This window comes from Megalops cyprinoides, chromosome 3, assembly GCF_013368585.1.
Source record: "Megalops cyprinoides isolate fMegCyp1 chromosome 3, fMegCyp1.pri, whole genome shotgun sequence".
Classification (NCBI taxonomy): Eukaryota; Metazoa; Chordata; class Actinopteri; order Elopiformes; family Megalopidae; genus Megalops; species Megalops cyprinoides.
In genome coordinates, this window is record NC_050585.1 from 10,294,732 (window position 1) to 10,312,072 (window position 17,341).

At 44.5% G+C, this 17,341-nt stretch overlaps 1 protein-coding gene across 1 annotated transcript in view; it reads right to left on the minus strand.

The window, feature by feature from the left end:
- The window catches only part of LOC118774962 (double C2-like domain-containing protein beta), an 81,775-nt gene that overhangs the window by 47,499 nt on the left and 16,935 nt on the right, over positions 1 to 17,341 (minus strand). Inside the window, exon 2 of the mRNA XM_036524601.1 lies at positions 4,900 to 4,979. Coding sequence (XP_036380494.1) covers positions 4,900 to 4,979 — 80 coding nt within the window. The remainder of the gene's footprint in view (positions 1 to 4,899; positions 4,980 to 17,341) is intronic.

The following is a 17,341-nucleotide window of genomic DNA, read 5'->3' on the forward strand; positions in this document are numbered from 1 at the left end:
TTTTTTTAATCTTAAGAAGTAACACCAAAGCCACAAAAATGAATCTGAAGTCAGGTCAATGTGGGCTGCCTAACAGACTGAAGATATTTTAGCTATAAATGTAAATGCAGAGCAATATCATGACAGTCACCTGATGGCTGCCATTAAACATAAAATGAATTCGACAAGCTGCTGCACATGCATTTTGAATTTATATCCACAGGCTTCTGTTCTTTATCTCTTTCAACAGCCCTGGCGAGTCCGTACTGCAGGTCAGAATTGCTTCATGCAGGCAGTTGTGATGGAAAGTGCAGCTGTGGATTGGTAAAAGCACTGCATGGGGAGAGAGACCAGAGGTAATTCATTCCAGAAAATGACTCTCTTCCTGTGCATTATATGCTCCCCGGAGCAAGAGCAGACTGAATGTAAATTTGCATTAAAATCATAAACGAAGCAGGGAAGCTATTTTGCTGTCCATACAGCACGTAGGGTTTCAATCAACACTATTCAGAGACTTGCAGCACAGGTGCCAAAAAAACAGCACTTGAGTGATCGCTGTATTAACAGAGGGGACAGTATCCCTCAGTATGATTTTATATCTCCATCTCTGAGTTGGTGAATGTGAAGATCTGGGGGGGGCAGGATCCATGTATAGGACTGGTATGCATCTGGTGATCTCTGGCCCTGGAATAATCTGTAATCCGTCATGTGTAATCATCATTTGCCGCCCCGCGGCGATGTGCTATTGATGGCGAGCTCCCTTGTTTTCGGCGTGGGGAATCGATAGATGACCAAGGAGATTGGCTTCTGCAGCAGGATTGACAGCTGATGTGATTGCTATCTGGCTTCAGCTAATACTGTACACCCTGCTCCGGAGTTAGGAGGAACAAAAGCTTGCTTTGTGTGTGTGTGCGTGTATGTGTGTACACGTTTGCCTTCAAGTGTCTCCGTTGGTACAGGATGTTACAAAGCAAACTAATTTCAACACTCAAGGACTTTGGTCATGTTCTGTTGAGCGATGTTACACGGCTGTGATGCTTAGCCACAGGTGTCACAAATTCAAATGCATTCAGCGATGCGATGGACTGAGGACAGAATCCTCCCGCTGACTGCAGTAAACATACAGCTGCACAGCGTAGAATTAAATATCAACATAGACACACACACGTGCACTCACGTATACCCACACACCCACTGTGTCACTCTTCACTGCCTACACGAATACAGCCTGCTATCTCACTGTGCTCTTTCTGACCCAAAAACAAAACACCTCCATCTTGCTGACGAACTCACGAGCCCCAACACCGATTCTTTGCTTTTGCCAGCTTCAAGAAATCCACGTTATCTTGCCACTCCTGAAACCTTGATTCCTTCAGGCAATATCATCTGAGGTTTGTGATCTTTCCAGGGCAATAATTACTGAGCAGCTCTGGCAGCTGGAGATCACTGGAGCAATTCAGCCCTGTCCAACTCGAGTGCTTCCACTGGGGAGGACTGGTGTCAGACTGACGACCAAAGGGAAAGCCACTCGCTACGGCTCCCATTTCTCATCCCTGCTTGTCACGCATCTCACTATGAGAGAGGGACAGTGATGGTTCATTTGAAGGAATGGACAATTCAAAAATCAACGGCGCAGAATATTAGGCGCACGATGGAGGCAAAGCCACAGCTGTTCACAGGCCCAGTTCCCAGCCTGTGGTTTCATCGACCACAGACTCACAATCATTAAAAAGCAGTGGGTAAATTAAGGTAGCAGATCTCTATAACGGCTGATACTTATCACTAGAGCCAGACCCACCAAGGCCCATGAGATTCACCCCTCGACACTGCTCCGGGTTGTCTGTGGGACCCCGGCTCCTCTTTATTGCTGCTGGCTTCCCTGCGGGGGCCGAGTGACTGTCAATAAGCACCGTCTCCTAACAGGAGCATCCCCCTGCTCGTTCTTTGTTTTGTTGCTTCATTTTTTTTCCCCGAGTGCAACAACAGAAGCTAGCAACGTGATCGAGTGTCCCTTTCTTTCCGGGAACACCTCCATTCGCGGCAGAGGCGCGGCCCCATTTGGAGTGCCGCTGAGATGGCGGTGTCAGGAATCGTGCTCAAGCGGAGCATCTGTTTACCACGATGAGGGGTTCATTTCAGGCGGAATGAATGGGCGACGGCAGCGGAGAGCAGACAAGCACACAAAGTCGGCAAACTGGCTGAATGAGTACCTGCATTTTCTGAATAGAATTAACATGTCGAGATTTGCTGTTTGCTTGCAGTGTACCAACAAACTAATCTTTGAAGAGTTGTATTTAAAAGGAACATACAGCAGAAAAAAAACATGCAGAGCATTTCCAAACCTGCCTTTAATGTCACTGACACTTTTCCTGAGGATGATTTATGACCTGTTACTGACTTCTACTGATCAGAAATGATTGATCTGATTCAAAGAAATCCTTTCAGTATCTAATTAGATAGTGTATATAAGGAAAGTAACCTGATTTTGTTTTCTGAGAACAGTCCCAGCTCCCCTCAAGAGATTAAACCCAAACGGACCCCATGAGTAATGCCACTTTGTTTTTTCTTTGCCATGTTCCCCCTGGCTTGTCTGTCTGACCTGTGAGTGCAATTAGCATAATACAAATAAAAAGGATTATTTTCCATTAACATTTTACTTGAGGGTTGCCATTCCCCACTGAGACAGCATCAACACACATGCATGTATAAAAAGAGTCAGCGGAGCTCTAAGTAACCGTATCTTCACCACATATGTATTTGGGGGAAAAAAAAGTCTTGTTTTCTCTCAGGAATGGACGCTGATGGGTAATTTAGTAAGTGACACACCACTGCAGTGGGGTCTGGGGCAGCAGGCCTCATCCTATTGACCCTGAGAATGAGACGTGGGCAGGCCTCCATCTCAGAGGAGCGGAGCAGGATTGAGGGAGGACTCTGGGAAGCACAGTGAAAGGCAGGTGAGTCTCTGGAAAGGTGCTGATCTGCCCCCCAGTGCCCATCCCCCCCTCCTCCTACCCACCCACCCCCGACCTTAGCTTTGATTGTACTGGGGGATGAGACCAATTACTTTCTATTGATTACCACACAACCACGAATGATTGCTGCCGTGGCCTAATTCCAGCACGCTGGCATTCACAGCTCCGCAGGCCTTCAGATTGGAGCGCAATTGTGCCACACAGCTAAACATTCCTTTGACTTTGCTTCAGATATTTTGCAGGAGCTGGTGTAGAGGGACCCAGAGATGCAGGACCGCACACCTACTCTTCCGAAAAACCAGAAGCAGCGTCTTACTTGTCAAAGCAGCACAGCACAAGCGACTGCTGGAGAACCCATTTTTGAAGACACGGCATGATCTGACATTTGACATGAAACTCAAAGGAACCCATGCTGCTTTGAAAGTAACCCACAGAGTAACTGAACTCTTGCAGGGCAGCCTGTATCCTTAGCGAACTTGGCCGATGGCTCAGGGGGCGCCTCTGGAGCACTCTCAGCACCTGGGTTTGTGCGTACCCTGCTGAGAGGACGCCCCTGCGGCTGGGGGCCTCAGGGCTGGGCTGGACACAGAGCGGAATGGACAGCTGCATACGGAGCCAGCAGCCCCCAGGTGAAATACACTTCATAAAACAAGGTGAGGGACACCGTGCCACATGCGAGTACCCCAATGTTCCTAGCTGAGAGACCTAACCCTACATAAAATCGGATTCCGCAGTTACTGGACTAAAAAAATAACAAGCAACACTCTCTGTATTTTAGGGTTCAGGCCAGGCTGAAGGTGTATCTGTGTAAAATCTTGTAATCTGCAGCTCAACCAAGAGCATTGTCATATGGTAAAGGCACTGCAGTGTTTTCAAAAGGGCTGATATTGACACTGGTGTGACAGGGTCTCCTCATGGGTATCAGTCCTGCTAAGAAAGATTATCAGTTTGAGACCAGGTAACCTCAACATGACTATGACAAATACATGCCTGTGACTGGAGGAAACAGCCCTACCATTGGTGAGTGGTACCTGCAATTATGACACTAAAGAGCGAAAAAGCATTTGCACACTATGTCTATATGGATATGATATGATATGATATGGATTCTGGGAAGCTATCAATCTGCTTTAACAAATGCACACACAAAAAATCAAAATAACCACCTCTTACAATGCCATTATGGAGTGTGCCATTTAATGGCATCTATGGTCATGTGTATTTTTCACATCAAAATGTGAAAATGTGCCTCATGTTTTAATGCAAATTTGCATCTATGAAATGGGAATGAATTATTATTTCTGATATATGTGGTATTCTGAAGCATGTGGTACACAGTATATACTGACACATACTTGGAATGTATTTCCTTGATTATTAATTACTGCTTTTCTCACAGGGACCATCTGGGGCTCATCAGCTGAATATAAATGCATAATAATAAGTAGGCAGGTACAGGGGTATTTTTGTCAGAGCGCTCTGTCAGCTGATCAGCAGACTGGGGGACAGCAGCAACTCCATGTCCTCTCTCCAGAGATCACTCGCCAGCTAATGCAGGACTATGCAGAAAGGCATGCTGGGAAAAAGGAGAGGCTCAGTCTCAGATTTGATTAACAGATGAGAGGAAGCAATGTGCTATTGATGCAATGTCGATGTGGCACAACTGCTTCGCCAAAACAATAATAGGAAAACTACAAGGAATTTGAACTTAGGGAGTCAGCCATTGATGTGAACAATGTTGATTTCAGTGAGGGTCAGCAGCTGAGCATTGATGAACACAGAGAAAGACAGAAAAATGTCTTTAAGAAGATGGAAATTACTGAAAATAATATAGAGAATGCAATATAAACTGAGTTGGACCCCTCCATCAGTGTAGCTGCATGAGAATATGTATGATTGGGTAAAATGCTGAAAGATACACATATGATGGTAAAGCGCTGGCTTCTACCTTGGCTTTGTTGATGGTGCAGTGGAGGGCATTGTTCTCCTGGTCGTATAGGAGGCTGAAGTCCAGGGTACCCAGTGTTGCTGTAAAACAGAGTGAAACAGAGACACAAACATCAGCCTGGTACCTCAAGCTTCAGTAACAGATACGGCACGGCACTGGCGGTTTGGATACAGTAACAGCCTACAACAAATGCAAAAAAAAAGGCACCACACCTCCAGAGGCTGATTTCAACGGTCCTGGAGACCTGAGAGCTGAAACCTGATAGCTAGGGCGGGTTATTTCTGAACCTCTCCCCACTCAAATTAGATCTAGATGGAAAAGAAACCAGCTGGATCAAACTGCCACTTTTCAGGCCATTGGACCACGGCCGCGCTTCACTGCCCGCGCCGTGCTCGCAGTCCGAGGCTCCTCTGAAGCACGGGGTCACCACCTTCGCTCCACGCAGCCCATCTGGCATACCACTGTTTCACCTGAGCTCTTAATCACATTAACATAATCTTACTAATTAATCCCTTTATTGAGCCAATTAAGACTTCTCCGCCCGAGGGAGAGAAAGCAGGACTGAAATACAACTGAAGCGCTGAATTTAGGAACGGATGCAAGTCCCCACCCCCTACTGAACTCACCCCCGCACCCCAGCCTTTAAAATCAACACTGTGGTGCGAAGATGTGTTCCTGCAACCTCGGTATCTTGCGCCTTTCTTCTGCTGTGAAGCCGGAAGGCGTGTTAATTGAATAAATATGCCGGACGCTGGCCGCAAGGCTCGGAGTGTGTGAAGACGGCAGGCCAGCGACATAAAGGCATCGGAGGACGCCTCTGGGATTAAACCAGGTTTGTTTTCGATTACCGAGATTGGAGCGGGAGCCGTGACTTCAATCTTTAATACATTTATGAGATGCCGCGGATGACAATCAGCTGGCGCCTGTGTTCCTCTGCAGTGGATTGCCTCGCAAAATTGTTTTTCTTACCCCTGCAGATTCCGATGCTTGAGCTGCCCCGTGTCAGGGTCTCAAAAATCAAATCCTTTACTCCGCGCCATATTATTATTTTTTATGGTCTGAAAAACAAACATATCCCCAGCATTTTAACAGCAATCATACACTGTTGGCTAATTGAGCCCTTGCAAAATAATTCAGTCCCCAAAGCAACTGTAGATTTTCTGAACTCAGCGGTGACACTGGACAACACCCCCAAATCAATGCACCCCATCAGCTTCCCTTTGGGCCACTGCTTTGACAATCATTCTGAAGGGCTTTCTCTATTGTGTACTGTACTATTGGCAAAGTGTCTTTTTTAATGTACACTGTCTTGAAGAAAAATCGACCCACCTATTTTCAAGCAGCCAATTCTCCCTCTCCTACTGTGGCACTGCAGGGATTGTGGAGGCACCGTTGCAAGCGCTTTGTATCTGGTTCTCCAAGCTGCTGTTTGATCGCTCAGTTCCTCTGCTTTGTGTATTCTCAAAGTGGCGATCACATGTTGAAGGTCTGAGGTTGCACAAATCAGTGCTGTATTAACAGGTTGCAGGATCTTGGCAAGATCTGCATCTCCCACCAAGATCCTGACATCTAGTTTCTATCACCCCTATTTGAGATGTAAAGGAATAGCACAAATGTCAATAAAAATCACTTTTCTTACAAATAGATTATTAAACATATACTATTAAACTCACAGTTCTCACAGTAATATAATAATCACATACTGTGTTCATGTGTGAGAGAGAAATAAGTAGGTAAAAGAAACTTTACTGGCTGATAAAAAAAAATAGATCAAACATAGCAGTTACATATTGAGAATGAAAATCAGTGGCCACTTGGCATCAATGCTGTATATTCAGGGAAAATACATTTCAGCACAGCACAGCTCATCTGTGAACACAGACTTAGCCTAAAGTCTCTTCTCCACAGATGCCAAATAAGCCGTGGCTTGTAGGACATCTAAACAGGCGTCGTATACAGGTTTTGTTGACACAGGTTTTGTTGATACATGTTTAATATACGTTATTCTCCATTTTAGAATATCATATATTAAACATGTATCAATCATGGATTTTGTCTACCTCTCTCTTGCTAGCCCATTCTCCAATGAAATGCTTTCATGTTTCAGCTGTTACTAGGTTGGGAAATTCTGTTGGTTTTGAGCTTAAAGAATGCAAAGCTGTATGAAGAGACGTGTATGCACTATGCGCCATCTATGCACCAAGCAAGAGAAACCACGCCGAATCTCCCCTGACCAGACGATAACGGATGATTTGTTGACAAGCCAATGTTACTCAGAAAGCCCCACCTGGGAGAAATTCTGGTGCAATCACTGCTCCTTACATCCACTCCAATTAAAACACATGAAGCAAAACTTAATTAAAACATGATGTCCTATTAGCGGTCCACTTTCAGCCACTAGTAGCATTTTACATGACCTTAACTGGCAACTTCACAATCATAATTGGATATTTCTACAACCCCTCCACCCCCCAAGCACCTCCCCCACCATCCCCAAAAAATAAATGAGGATAAATCAAAACATCCTGAATGCATAAGTGTGTTTTCTCCTTCACATGCCCCTGTGAACAACAGTTATTTATTATTGCATGGATAACAGCACAGATGCACATACTAGCAGGCCTAAACATAAAAAAGGGAAAGTGAAATGTCAAAACCATAAAGCCTCAGTGGAAAAAGGCCATGTTAGGAATTAAGTGTCACTGTTGAAGATGTTTGCTAGACAATGCCTGGCCCAGAACCAGGCTGCCCTCTCTCAGGCTAGCGGTGTTATCCAAAGCAGAAATCAATTCTGGTCAACAAGCTGAACGGCTGCCATTCCTGTGACACCATGAGGAGGGCCATAAAGATTCAATACCCCACTGCACCACACAGCCACCAGCCACATGCCACAGAAATTCTCCGCAGCACTACACTAGGATCCGTGGCTGTTTACTGCTGGGCAAGGGCTCTCGTCTCTGTCAAGTCATAAAAAGAAACCATTTCACTAAAAGGTTAACATCTGATCTGTGGAAGAACCCCATCGAAAAACCATAATTGCAAGTGCTCTGGGTGACATATATCTGACAGTCTCAGGGTGTGCTTCGGGCTCATTTCGAGGTGTGGCAGAAGGTAGGAACAAGAATGCCACACACACACACACACACACACACACACGTGTATATATATGGTCAAGATCCCCTTTACTCCCATAAAACATTTTCAATTGCTAAAACAAACAAATCTTCAATGCTGGCTTGATCTTGATCTTTGTCTGGATTCTCCCAGTGCTTCACAGCAAGTGAAGTGTCAGTCAACACTGAAGTTCTGCTTGGGTTAACGTCTCACTGTAATTACATCATTATGTATTAAAGATCTTGTCCTGACCTTTTCATGAGGCCTACTCTCCACCGATTCATCTCTGACATTCGTCTAATGAGGCTACGTGAATTGTGAAAAAAGTCTTTGCAAAAATAAATTCTCTTTCCAATAGGTGTCATTATCTATGTTTCACAGAGGGACCTGATACATCAGAAGACCAAGAGACAAAATTGGACGATGTTAGCACAATGAAAAAGCTGGCCGCATTGCACTGGCAAGTATTCGGTGAGATGTTATTCTTCTTTATGACACTCAGTGGAAAAAGAACATGGAAAAATGTATCGGCGCCTCTTTTTCCAGATCTGTGGTTGTCATGTTCTCTGAAAGTGAATTCTTGTCTTGGGCCATCAGCCAGCATTGTAGTGACTGCGACATTCAGCCTGAGAACACCTTTGAAGTGACACTGAGAGGTAGTAAATGAGCCTTTACCTCTCATCACACTGTATCTTCCCCACTAGATTGTTCATCTGTCAGCTATGAACAGCGTTGCCACAATGCATTTCACCTGCTGCTAGCTGAAGTTAGCGATGCTCAGCATTGCATCCCTCGAGTACTCCTCTGCTTGTGCAAACTAATCCCCAATGTTAGATTTCACTGCATGATTTCTGTCTTTGCTTTAAACACAGAAGACCAGTGAGACGCCTCTCCAAACAGACATTCTGTCCTCTCATTGCGCTGTAATCCCTCTGTTCTGGTTTCTCATGGATGGAGGGGGTGCCCAAAAGGGTTCACTCTTCCTGCTGTGATCCCTTGCAAATTTGGCACATCTACATTTTATTTCCTCATTCTTTGGAGACCCATGTTGATCCCTGATGTGGTCAGTTACTGAAACATTGGAGAAGCATAGCTGCAACATTTCTTGCACTGATCTTTGACTCATAAAATTTGATTTGGTGCATTTGCTCTCCCTCCTGTCAAGCACGAGGGCACGTTTTGTATTTAGGCTTTTACAAACTGCTGCTTGACGTGTCTGAGAATGAAATGTTTTTGGCGTAGCATGAGTGACCGTGGCTGATATACTAAAAGCTGGATAAGCCTATGAACAATCTGTAGATCTGTATCCTCAAGGACAGACGAATGACTTATTCCCATGACAGCTACATGGCAATAACAACCGCTTGACACTTTGTTCTGGAACAACATACTGCTTCTGATAAATCTTTACTCAACATAAAAGACCTCGGAGGATGTATGGGAACTGAGAAAATAAAACTCATTCACAGAAATGTACAGAATGTAATGTGCACAGTGGCTTGAAGCTTTCTGTGACCGTGTGGCAGTTTTCATGAATAATATGACTGCAAGGCATCTCTGCTGGAGGGGTCAATAAATGGGCTTATAAGGCTGTGTTACGAGGGGGAGGGTACGGAACACCATGTGCCCGACGTATGAAACAGCAGCTGTGAAGGCACGGGAATTCATTATACTTGTGATAAAAATAATAAGAGTCTCACAAATCAAATGTTTTTTAAAATAAAATTATTACGAGATACGACTGGGTCCTGGGTCCTGTATCTGCAGTTTCAGCTGTTGTCTTAGTCTGGCCTTTGGGGATGACCCCACCATTCTGCCTGTACTGTAGATGTACAGTGAAGGCCTCTCCAAGACAATTGGGATCTTGACTGTCAAAATTACTGTATAAAATGGCTACCACCAGTTGATTAAAATCTGTGCCTGGCAAAAAAACCTGCAGCACTGTAGTCCTTTTCCAACCCCAGTTACATTCCTGTCTACGTGATATTGCGGTTAGGAGAGTTACCCTTAAGAGATAAGCTTAAAGTCTGCTAAGGAATCATCAAAGTTAAAATTACCACGGTGAACTAAAAAAACCCTGTTTACTTGCATTATACAAATGTACAAAGACAACACAAGTATAAAGAAGTGCAGAACTGTACACAGACTAAAGTGATGTTACCATTGTCAATACAGCTTTAATGGCTCGCAGGATAATAACCTACCCCCAGGTGCTAACAAAGCTAGCTACAAACAGCAGACACTGGCAATACAACAAACAAAGGTGCAACCTTTACCCTGACAAGTCTGGAGCTGAACAATTAACAGAAGAGCTGTCCCTGCTGACAGCGATCAGTGCCTGCCCTTGCCGTGCTGCTACATTACTTTCCCCTTAATGCGGCTCCCTATAGCTAACTCCCTGGCCACATGCAGAGCACGGGAGACAAACACATTTTACAGTCTTAATAAATCATGAGTAAACAGAAATATTTTGTTTGCATTTCAAGTTTAAATTCATGTAAATCCACGATTAACTTTCTAATTGTGAGACTTTCTAATGCTGACAGCTTGGTAATTGAGTCCTCATCAAGTAATAACTGCAGCATTTCTCGTGAAATGCTTCCTCACACCAAAAGATGGGGGCAGACAGTGAACATATGATTGGGGCATTATAGTGAAAGGAAATTAGTATATGATTAGTTTTGGCTGACTAAAATGTGTGTTTAACTTTGGATAATCATACATTGCTGCAACCTTAAATATCCTAAATTACTAGAAACATATGTAATAATGATACAATATATTACACACAGAATACACAGAATATTCAATAGTGTAAATATGGTTTAGAGTCATATTCTATAATACAGCATCCTTGAAGAATTACATATTATTTTTAACAAAGAGCTGTGAAGATGCTTTTAATGGTGTCATATCACTGACATGAAACAGAATTAGTATTCATGTCTGATCACCAAGGACCATAATATTAACTAAAATGGGAACAATGGGGAAACATTCTGGCAGCAACGGTTTCCTTCTTTGCTACCTGCTGGATTTAAGGTGAAGATCAATTATTCTTTTAACGTGTCACCTGGTGCATTTCAGGGAAAGGTCAGGCAATTACAATTCCCAAAACACAGCACTGGGCTGATTTCGGGGAAGGATCAAGTAATTACAATTCCAAGGTGGGGGGAAGTTCAGCGCGTTGCCTAGAGTTACGGTGCGTGGCGCTTTGCGTGCCATTCCTGAGTTCAGCAGGCGCCGTCCTGCAAGGTTAGCTCTCCGCTGCTGCGTTTGGATGCCTGATATTCGACGGCAGATGCATAGATCTGTTAGCATCGGGAGTGGCTGAAGACATTCCATTATGGCGGGCATGTTTGTTGGCCCACTCATAAACGTCTAGTGCTTAAGGAGCTGAGAGATTTGGGAATTAATGGGAGCTGTCCCTCTGCTTTGATCTTATTAAAACCTGTGGACGACAGATGACATGGCTGGCTGGACCCTGAGGAGTGATGCTCTATTAATTGGGGGTCCTGTGAGAGCTCAACACCATGACCTTCTAACTGCGTGTCACTTAGCCCCGGGACTTCTCAACACTCTCATTAAGATCACACCCGCAGAGACCAGCTCTGACACTGTTGAACAGAGTAATGGATCCTTGTATAAAAAATGGAAACATATTCTTAATAAAATGTCTTAATACATCATGTATGTTCAATAATATATCAAGTGTTTGAATTACAGCACATACAATCTATGCACATATCTTAGAGGTACACTTTAAAGTATAATTACAAATATAAAGTAACATATTTTCTAATACATGCCAAATAATAGCGAGACTGAAATATGAAATATATATATTCCTTCTATTTTGGATTTGATATTTTATCTAATGTTAACATGAATTTTTCATAAGGGTAAGCCTGCATATCAGCCTAAATGGCCCGGTGGGGAGAAACCTATCTCAGTTTCAGTGGCATGAAGGGGGTGGACAAGGTCGTGGAAGGGCCAAAGCAAGGCCATTAACTCTGGTCCATCTCTGTGATGACATGTGTCAAGAATGGAGAGAACGGGCGCCAAGGGATGCGCTGGCTAGGGCAGGACTATGCACAAGACTGACACTCTCAGGAGAGAGATGCTCTGGGAGGAGACACAGAAACACGCAGGGTTCCGCACTGAGATGGTTCGGGGCAGCGCTTTACATCTGCTGACCCACTCTGGCAACCGCTGGTCATACTGTGAAGTGGGTGGGTTGAGTTGGCACTTGACAGTCACACGCTAAAAACCCACTGACGAGCAAACTGCTGTGCCCAAAGCAACCGGCTGCATGTAAAAATCACTCAGGCCCTCTGGACCTTTGCATACACGGGCAACGATGAAAGATACAGGCCACCGTTCACCTTTGCATACACAGTCAATGATAAAAATAAATAAGACAAGCAGTACATCATCCACTGATGCATTAAGAAGCCCACACACTACACAGCATGAAATAAATAAACTGCAGTACAGCTGGTAAAGGATGACAAACGGAGCATATATTGAAACGAGAGCAAAACAATTAATCATGAGGCAGAGGCACATCGTTCATCATCTCAATATAAAGAGAGATTTATTTCCTCATGATTTCTTTGACACATCCCTCGTATCTGGGGATATTTATGGGTAAAAATTGACACGATTAAATCACGCTGTAAAAGCACTGCCACATACAGTACTATGTGAAGCCAAATTATGACACACGAGCACACAGACGCCGAGCGGAGGGTGCAAGTGAGTTAAGAGCTTCTCCAGAAGACCATTAGCACATTGAAAGCTCAGGAAAAACAGCAAGGGTTGGGCTGGTTATCATGAAAAGCCCTGGATTCAGAGGAGGAATTAACAGTCAAGATGAGTGTTCTGGGCGGAGCCTCTGAGTGACAGCAGGTGAGGTTTAGAACGTTTGATAAAATCTTACCAGTAATCTAAGGATTCCGCAACAAAGCCAGAGAGACCAAGTCTATATTATGTTAAGGGCCAATTGGAATGCCATCTGCCTGGAGGACAATATAAGGCCCTTCTAAAACTCAATTAATGTCAGAGATAGACTGTCCAGAGTGCCATTTGCTGCCTCATTATGAGAAACAGAGACACTGGCAGACCCAAGATGGAGAAACGCACTCCCACTGCGGGAAACCCTTGCCGCACACACATTTGTGATTAACAGTTCTGAATATTTACAGCACGTAGAACTCACTGTTCCTGGCTTCACTCTCTTTTCCCGGGTTTATTTAAACCAATTCTCTCTTACATTTAGTTTACTTATCACATATGTTGTAGCATTATTACATAAATATACAGGTATATGTTCAGTTAATGAAACCTGAGACTTCTAAAGCATAATGAAGTTAAAAGTATTTCAAATGATTAATGTGTTGTTTGTTGATCACGGTACTTATTTACAGAAAATCTCGAAACCACAAGAAGCAATTGGTTTCAGCATAAATGCACTTGCTTGTTAAAAGTAAATAAATGATATTTGTTTACATTATAAAAAAGACTACATTTGCAAGTTGCGTGATTTAAAAGGTTAAAAAAACCATTTGAAGGCAAGTTCCCTGTTTAAATTCTCCCTTTATCATTTCCCACAGAGATGCCGTTTACCTGCCATAGAGATTAAGACACCGTGGCGGGTAAATGGCTCTGCTCTGCATTTGCAAGTGTCCAACCTGGCAAAAGATGAAATGGATATCAAATTCTTTAGACTGCCTACTAAAATACTGATCATACAGACTATGAGTTCAGGAGAAATGAACGGTGAAGTGTCACGCTCAAATTGGCTTAGCAGTGTTGACACTGGAAACCCTTTTATCTCAAGCAGAGAAGGTGAAGACTTCAGCGCATTGTGCTAATGTTAGCTGGAGCTTAAGACAGTGGCAATTACAGCACTGGCTCTGAGTGAAAGGTGAGCGCTAATGCATCTTAATTAATGCACAAATCTTCATTATTTCTGCAATACAGTATTTGCCAATTTTCTCTTTGATGGAGATCTCTGCAGCACATCCTTCAAAAATGTGGAGGATCTCTGGCATACATAAAAATAGACAAGAACAACAGATGATTACTGATGTAATTGTAGTATATTGTAATAAAACTTGGGAATAGCATGAAAATAATTGTTGCTACCTTATTGTGTGGTGAATTTTTCATTATCAGTTTTTGCTCATCTGTTGAAGAAAAGGATTCCATCTTTGGCTGTGTATTAGGGCTAAATGGAGGCACAGGCAATCAGCGGTATCAAATTGTTCTCTGGTTAACAGCTTATCTTACCACTGGCAACCAATCACTTGTGCATGTAAGCTCCAAGGACAGAAAGCATATCTGTAACCAGATTGGTGTTGCTATTTTAGGGCACATTCATTATGCAACTCCTGTTTAAATCTCTCATTCACTTGGGGAATCCATACTAAAACGTCGACAAACATACATCTTGTAATTTATCTCATGAAGTGCTTCTGGTCCAATGCATGTGCACTGTCAGCAAACTGGAACCTTCACGCCCTCACTGTCCTTGCTACCTCCTCAAGAGTCTATTCCGATGAAATGCAATAGACTTTGTACACAACTTTGATATAAAAATGTAAGCAAGTTTACAGTTTTTGGCCTTTCTGTAAAACTTTTCATTAACTTCAGTGACTGCCAAGGACTTGCTGAAAATCATTACTCAAAGGACAAAGCACATTGTGGAGTAAATCTGGGTCTTCTCATTGTGCCTTTTGATTATGCCTCTCCACACCCCCCATCAGAAAGAGCCCTTTCTCTTCTGGTGGCCCTCGTGCGCTTGGAAAGCTCCTGATTAAAAGCCAACATAATCTAGCCCAGAGACTGCCACCGGCGCCAACAAAAAAACATTTCAAGCACAAAGACAGAGAGCCTGAGAAAAAAAGAGCACATCTGGGGGAGCACGGCAAAATGGAGGCGCCAGAAAGGGCAAAGTTAATCTACCGTAGGCTCCGGCAGCGATGTGGCATGCCGCTCGTGCCACAGAGTAATGTTGAAATCCAATGTCCTTGGCAGAGAAGGAAAAAAAAAAACGATTTCGATGCTAATGGATTTTAGGGAATGTTGTATGAACTTCAGCAGACAGCGGGCTCTCTGGCGTGCTGTAATTACACACACAGCCAAAAAGGCACTCCTTTAGTTCTTTACTCTACCCCGTTAATTCCTTCGCTCCCCTTCCACAAGCCGCCAGCCAACGTTCTCCTTAACACGAGGCTGAGGGGAGAGTGAAGAAAGCAAATAATAAACAGGCCAGTGTGCCATCGGATCTGTGTCAAGCGCAAACCCACGGAGGCCTTTGAGAGCCAGCGCTGTCCCTCGTGGATGTGAATTAATGACAGTTTTTAGCCCATTAATCAACTCTACCGTACATTGTGCTGTTTGTGCTGCTGACTATGTTACTATTTCTTCAGCAAGCTCTGCGCTAGACAACTTTGGGCCACTGCATTATGACCTGTTAACCCATAAAATGTCTGAGGATATACTCCTCATCCTACTTGGTGATCCTGTGGCGGATGAAGACGTGCCGGTAATTCTGTGAGTGCAAGTGGGGTAGATGCAGGTGAGGTCAGTTCTTCTCGTGCTAATTGTTTTGGTCCCTTAACTGAGCAACACCTGCCTCACTGTGGGTCTGTCAGCAAGGGCCGGAAGCTGAACAAATTGAAATAAAGCAAAGCCGGGATTTGCACTGTTGGGGGGTGGAGTAGGTGTGCGTGTGGGAGGGAGGAGGGCGCATTGTCTATGTACCTGGCTTCATGTCAACACTCACCTTTAATCCTGCAGGAACACACATACTGACAGAGGACAGGAGTGAGGGGGATAAAAACAAACTCACATCAAAAAGTGTGACGTATTTGGGTGGAGCTCTGTCCAACAAATAAAATTACAATGACTGGATTGATGCAGTAAAGGAAAGATAATGCGGAAAATTACTATCATCCTGCCATCCAAAACATTTTGCCAGTTTAGGCAGTGCAAACAGCAGTGCTTGTAAAAAAAATTCAGATAGTAACACTACACAACACTTCCCAACTACCAAATCATTCATTTAATACCTGTCACACTCATGGGAACCTTGGGGGGAAACAGATGCTGGCTCCAGTGGCTGGAGGCCATTCACCTACTTTATCACTGAGAAACACAGGAGGCAGAGAGGAGCTGGTCATGCCAGAGAGGAGCTGGGGGTGCCAGCAGGATTGGCCACAAACCGCACTGCAAGCAGGGGGGCTCAGGCTCCAGACCACTCTAACATCCAGGCTGATCTCACACACAGTCAAGTGTTTATTTATCGTTTCTTTGTATGGACTGCGTTGTCATTACATGAACAGCTGAAATCTGTCTGGTATAATGCTGTTTTAAAATACCCCAAAATTATTCACACATACAATTCAGCGAGCCACTTTCCGGTCATAAACTTTTTTTCCTGCTGAAAATTGCACTGTTCAAGCAGGGGGCTAAATGCCAGGCGCAAATCAGGCACCATTTCCATCAGCCACTAGATGTAAGGCACCCCTTCATCTGCGTAATCTCCAGACATTCAAACATTCAGGGCTTCTGTAAGTATCCATCGGGCGGAGGGAGGGAAGCAGAAAAATCCATAAGAGCCGTACATCCTGTTGAAAGGCAGATTTCACGCAATGGAGCAAAATGGTGAAATCGATGAGGTGGGCTAATCCCGGGGGCCCCAGGGGGTGCTGGGCGGATGCGCCACCGCATGCCTACGGTGCCAAGACTGCCGCGGAAGCCTTTAGTCACACGCCCGGTCCCCGGGGGGACTTTCATCTCGTCTGACATTTTGGGTGACGGTGAGCTGATCGGCCCTGTCTGACACGCCATGATTGATCCCCCAGCCACGGGTGCCTGGGATGAGAGCATGATCGGATTTCTCCGCGCAGATGCGTGACTCCCCCAAATCCGGAATTCGGGAGAGAATCCCCCGCAGCTTCTACAAGGCCACGTGCGGGTGGGGCTTATTTCCCTGAGAACACTGCTCACTTTGGCTGCCGCCGAGCAACGTTACAGCTGCTCTGCCTCTACGGAGATGGCGGGAATGGGAGGACTAATTTCATGGTAACTAAAAATCTGGATGAGATCTGGTTTAATTCGGCTCCTGTAAAAGAGGCCAGAACAACGGTTGTGGTAAGTGATGGGCACTGGTGCTTGGAACTGAAAACTGAAGTGCTGCCGTGCTGGAAGCAGGCATGAGTGACAGGGTGCAACTTTTCGACAGCTACTGCCCAGACCCTGGAATGACGTGACCTCAAGTCAGCTGCAGGGGGACTTGCGCCCTGTCGTCACCATCCAT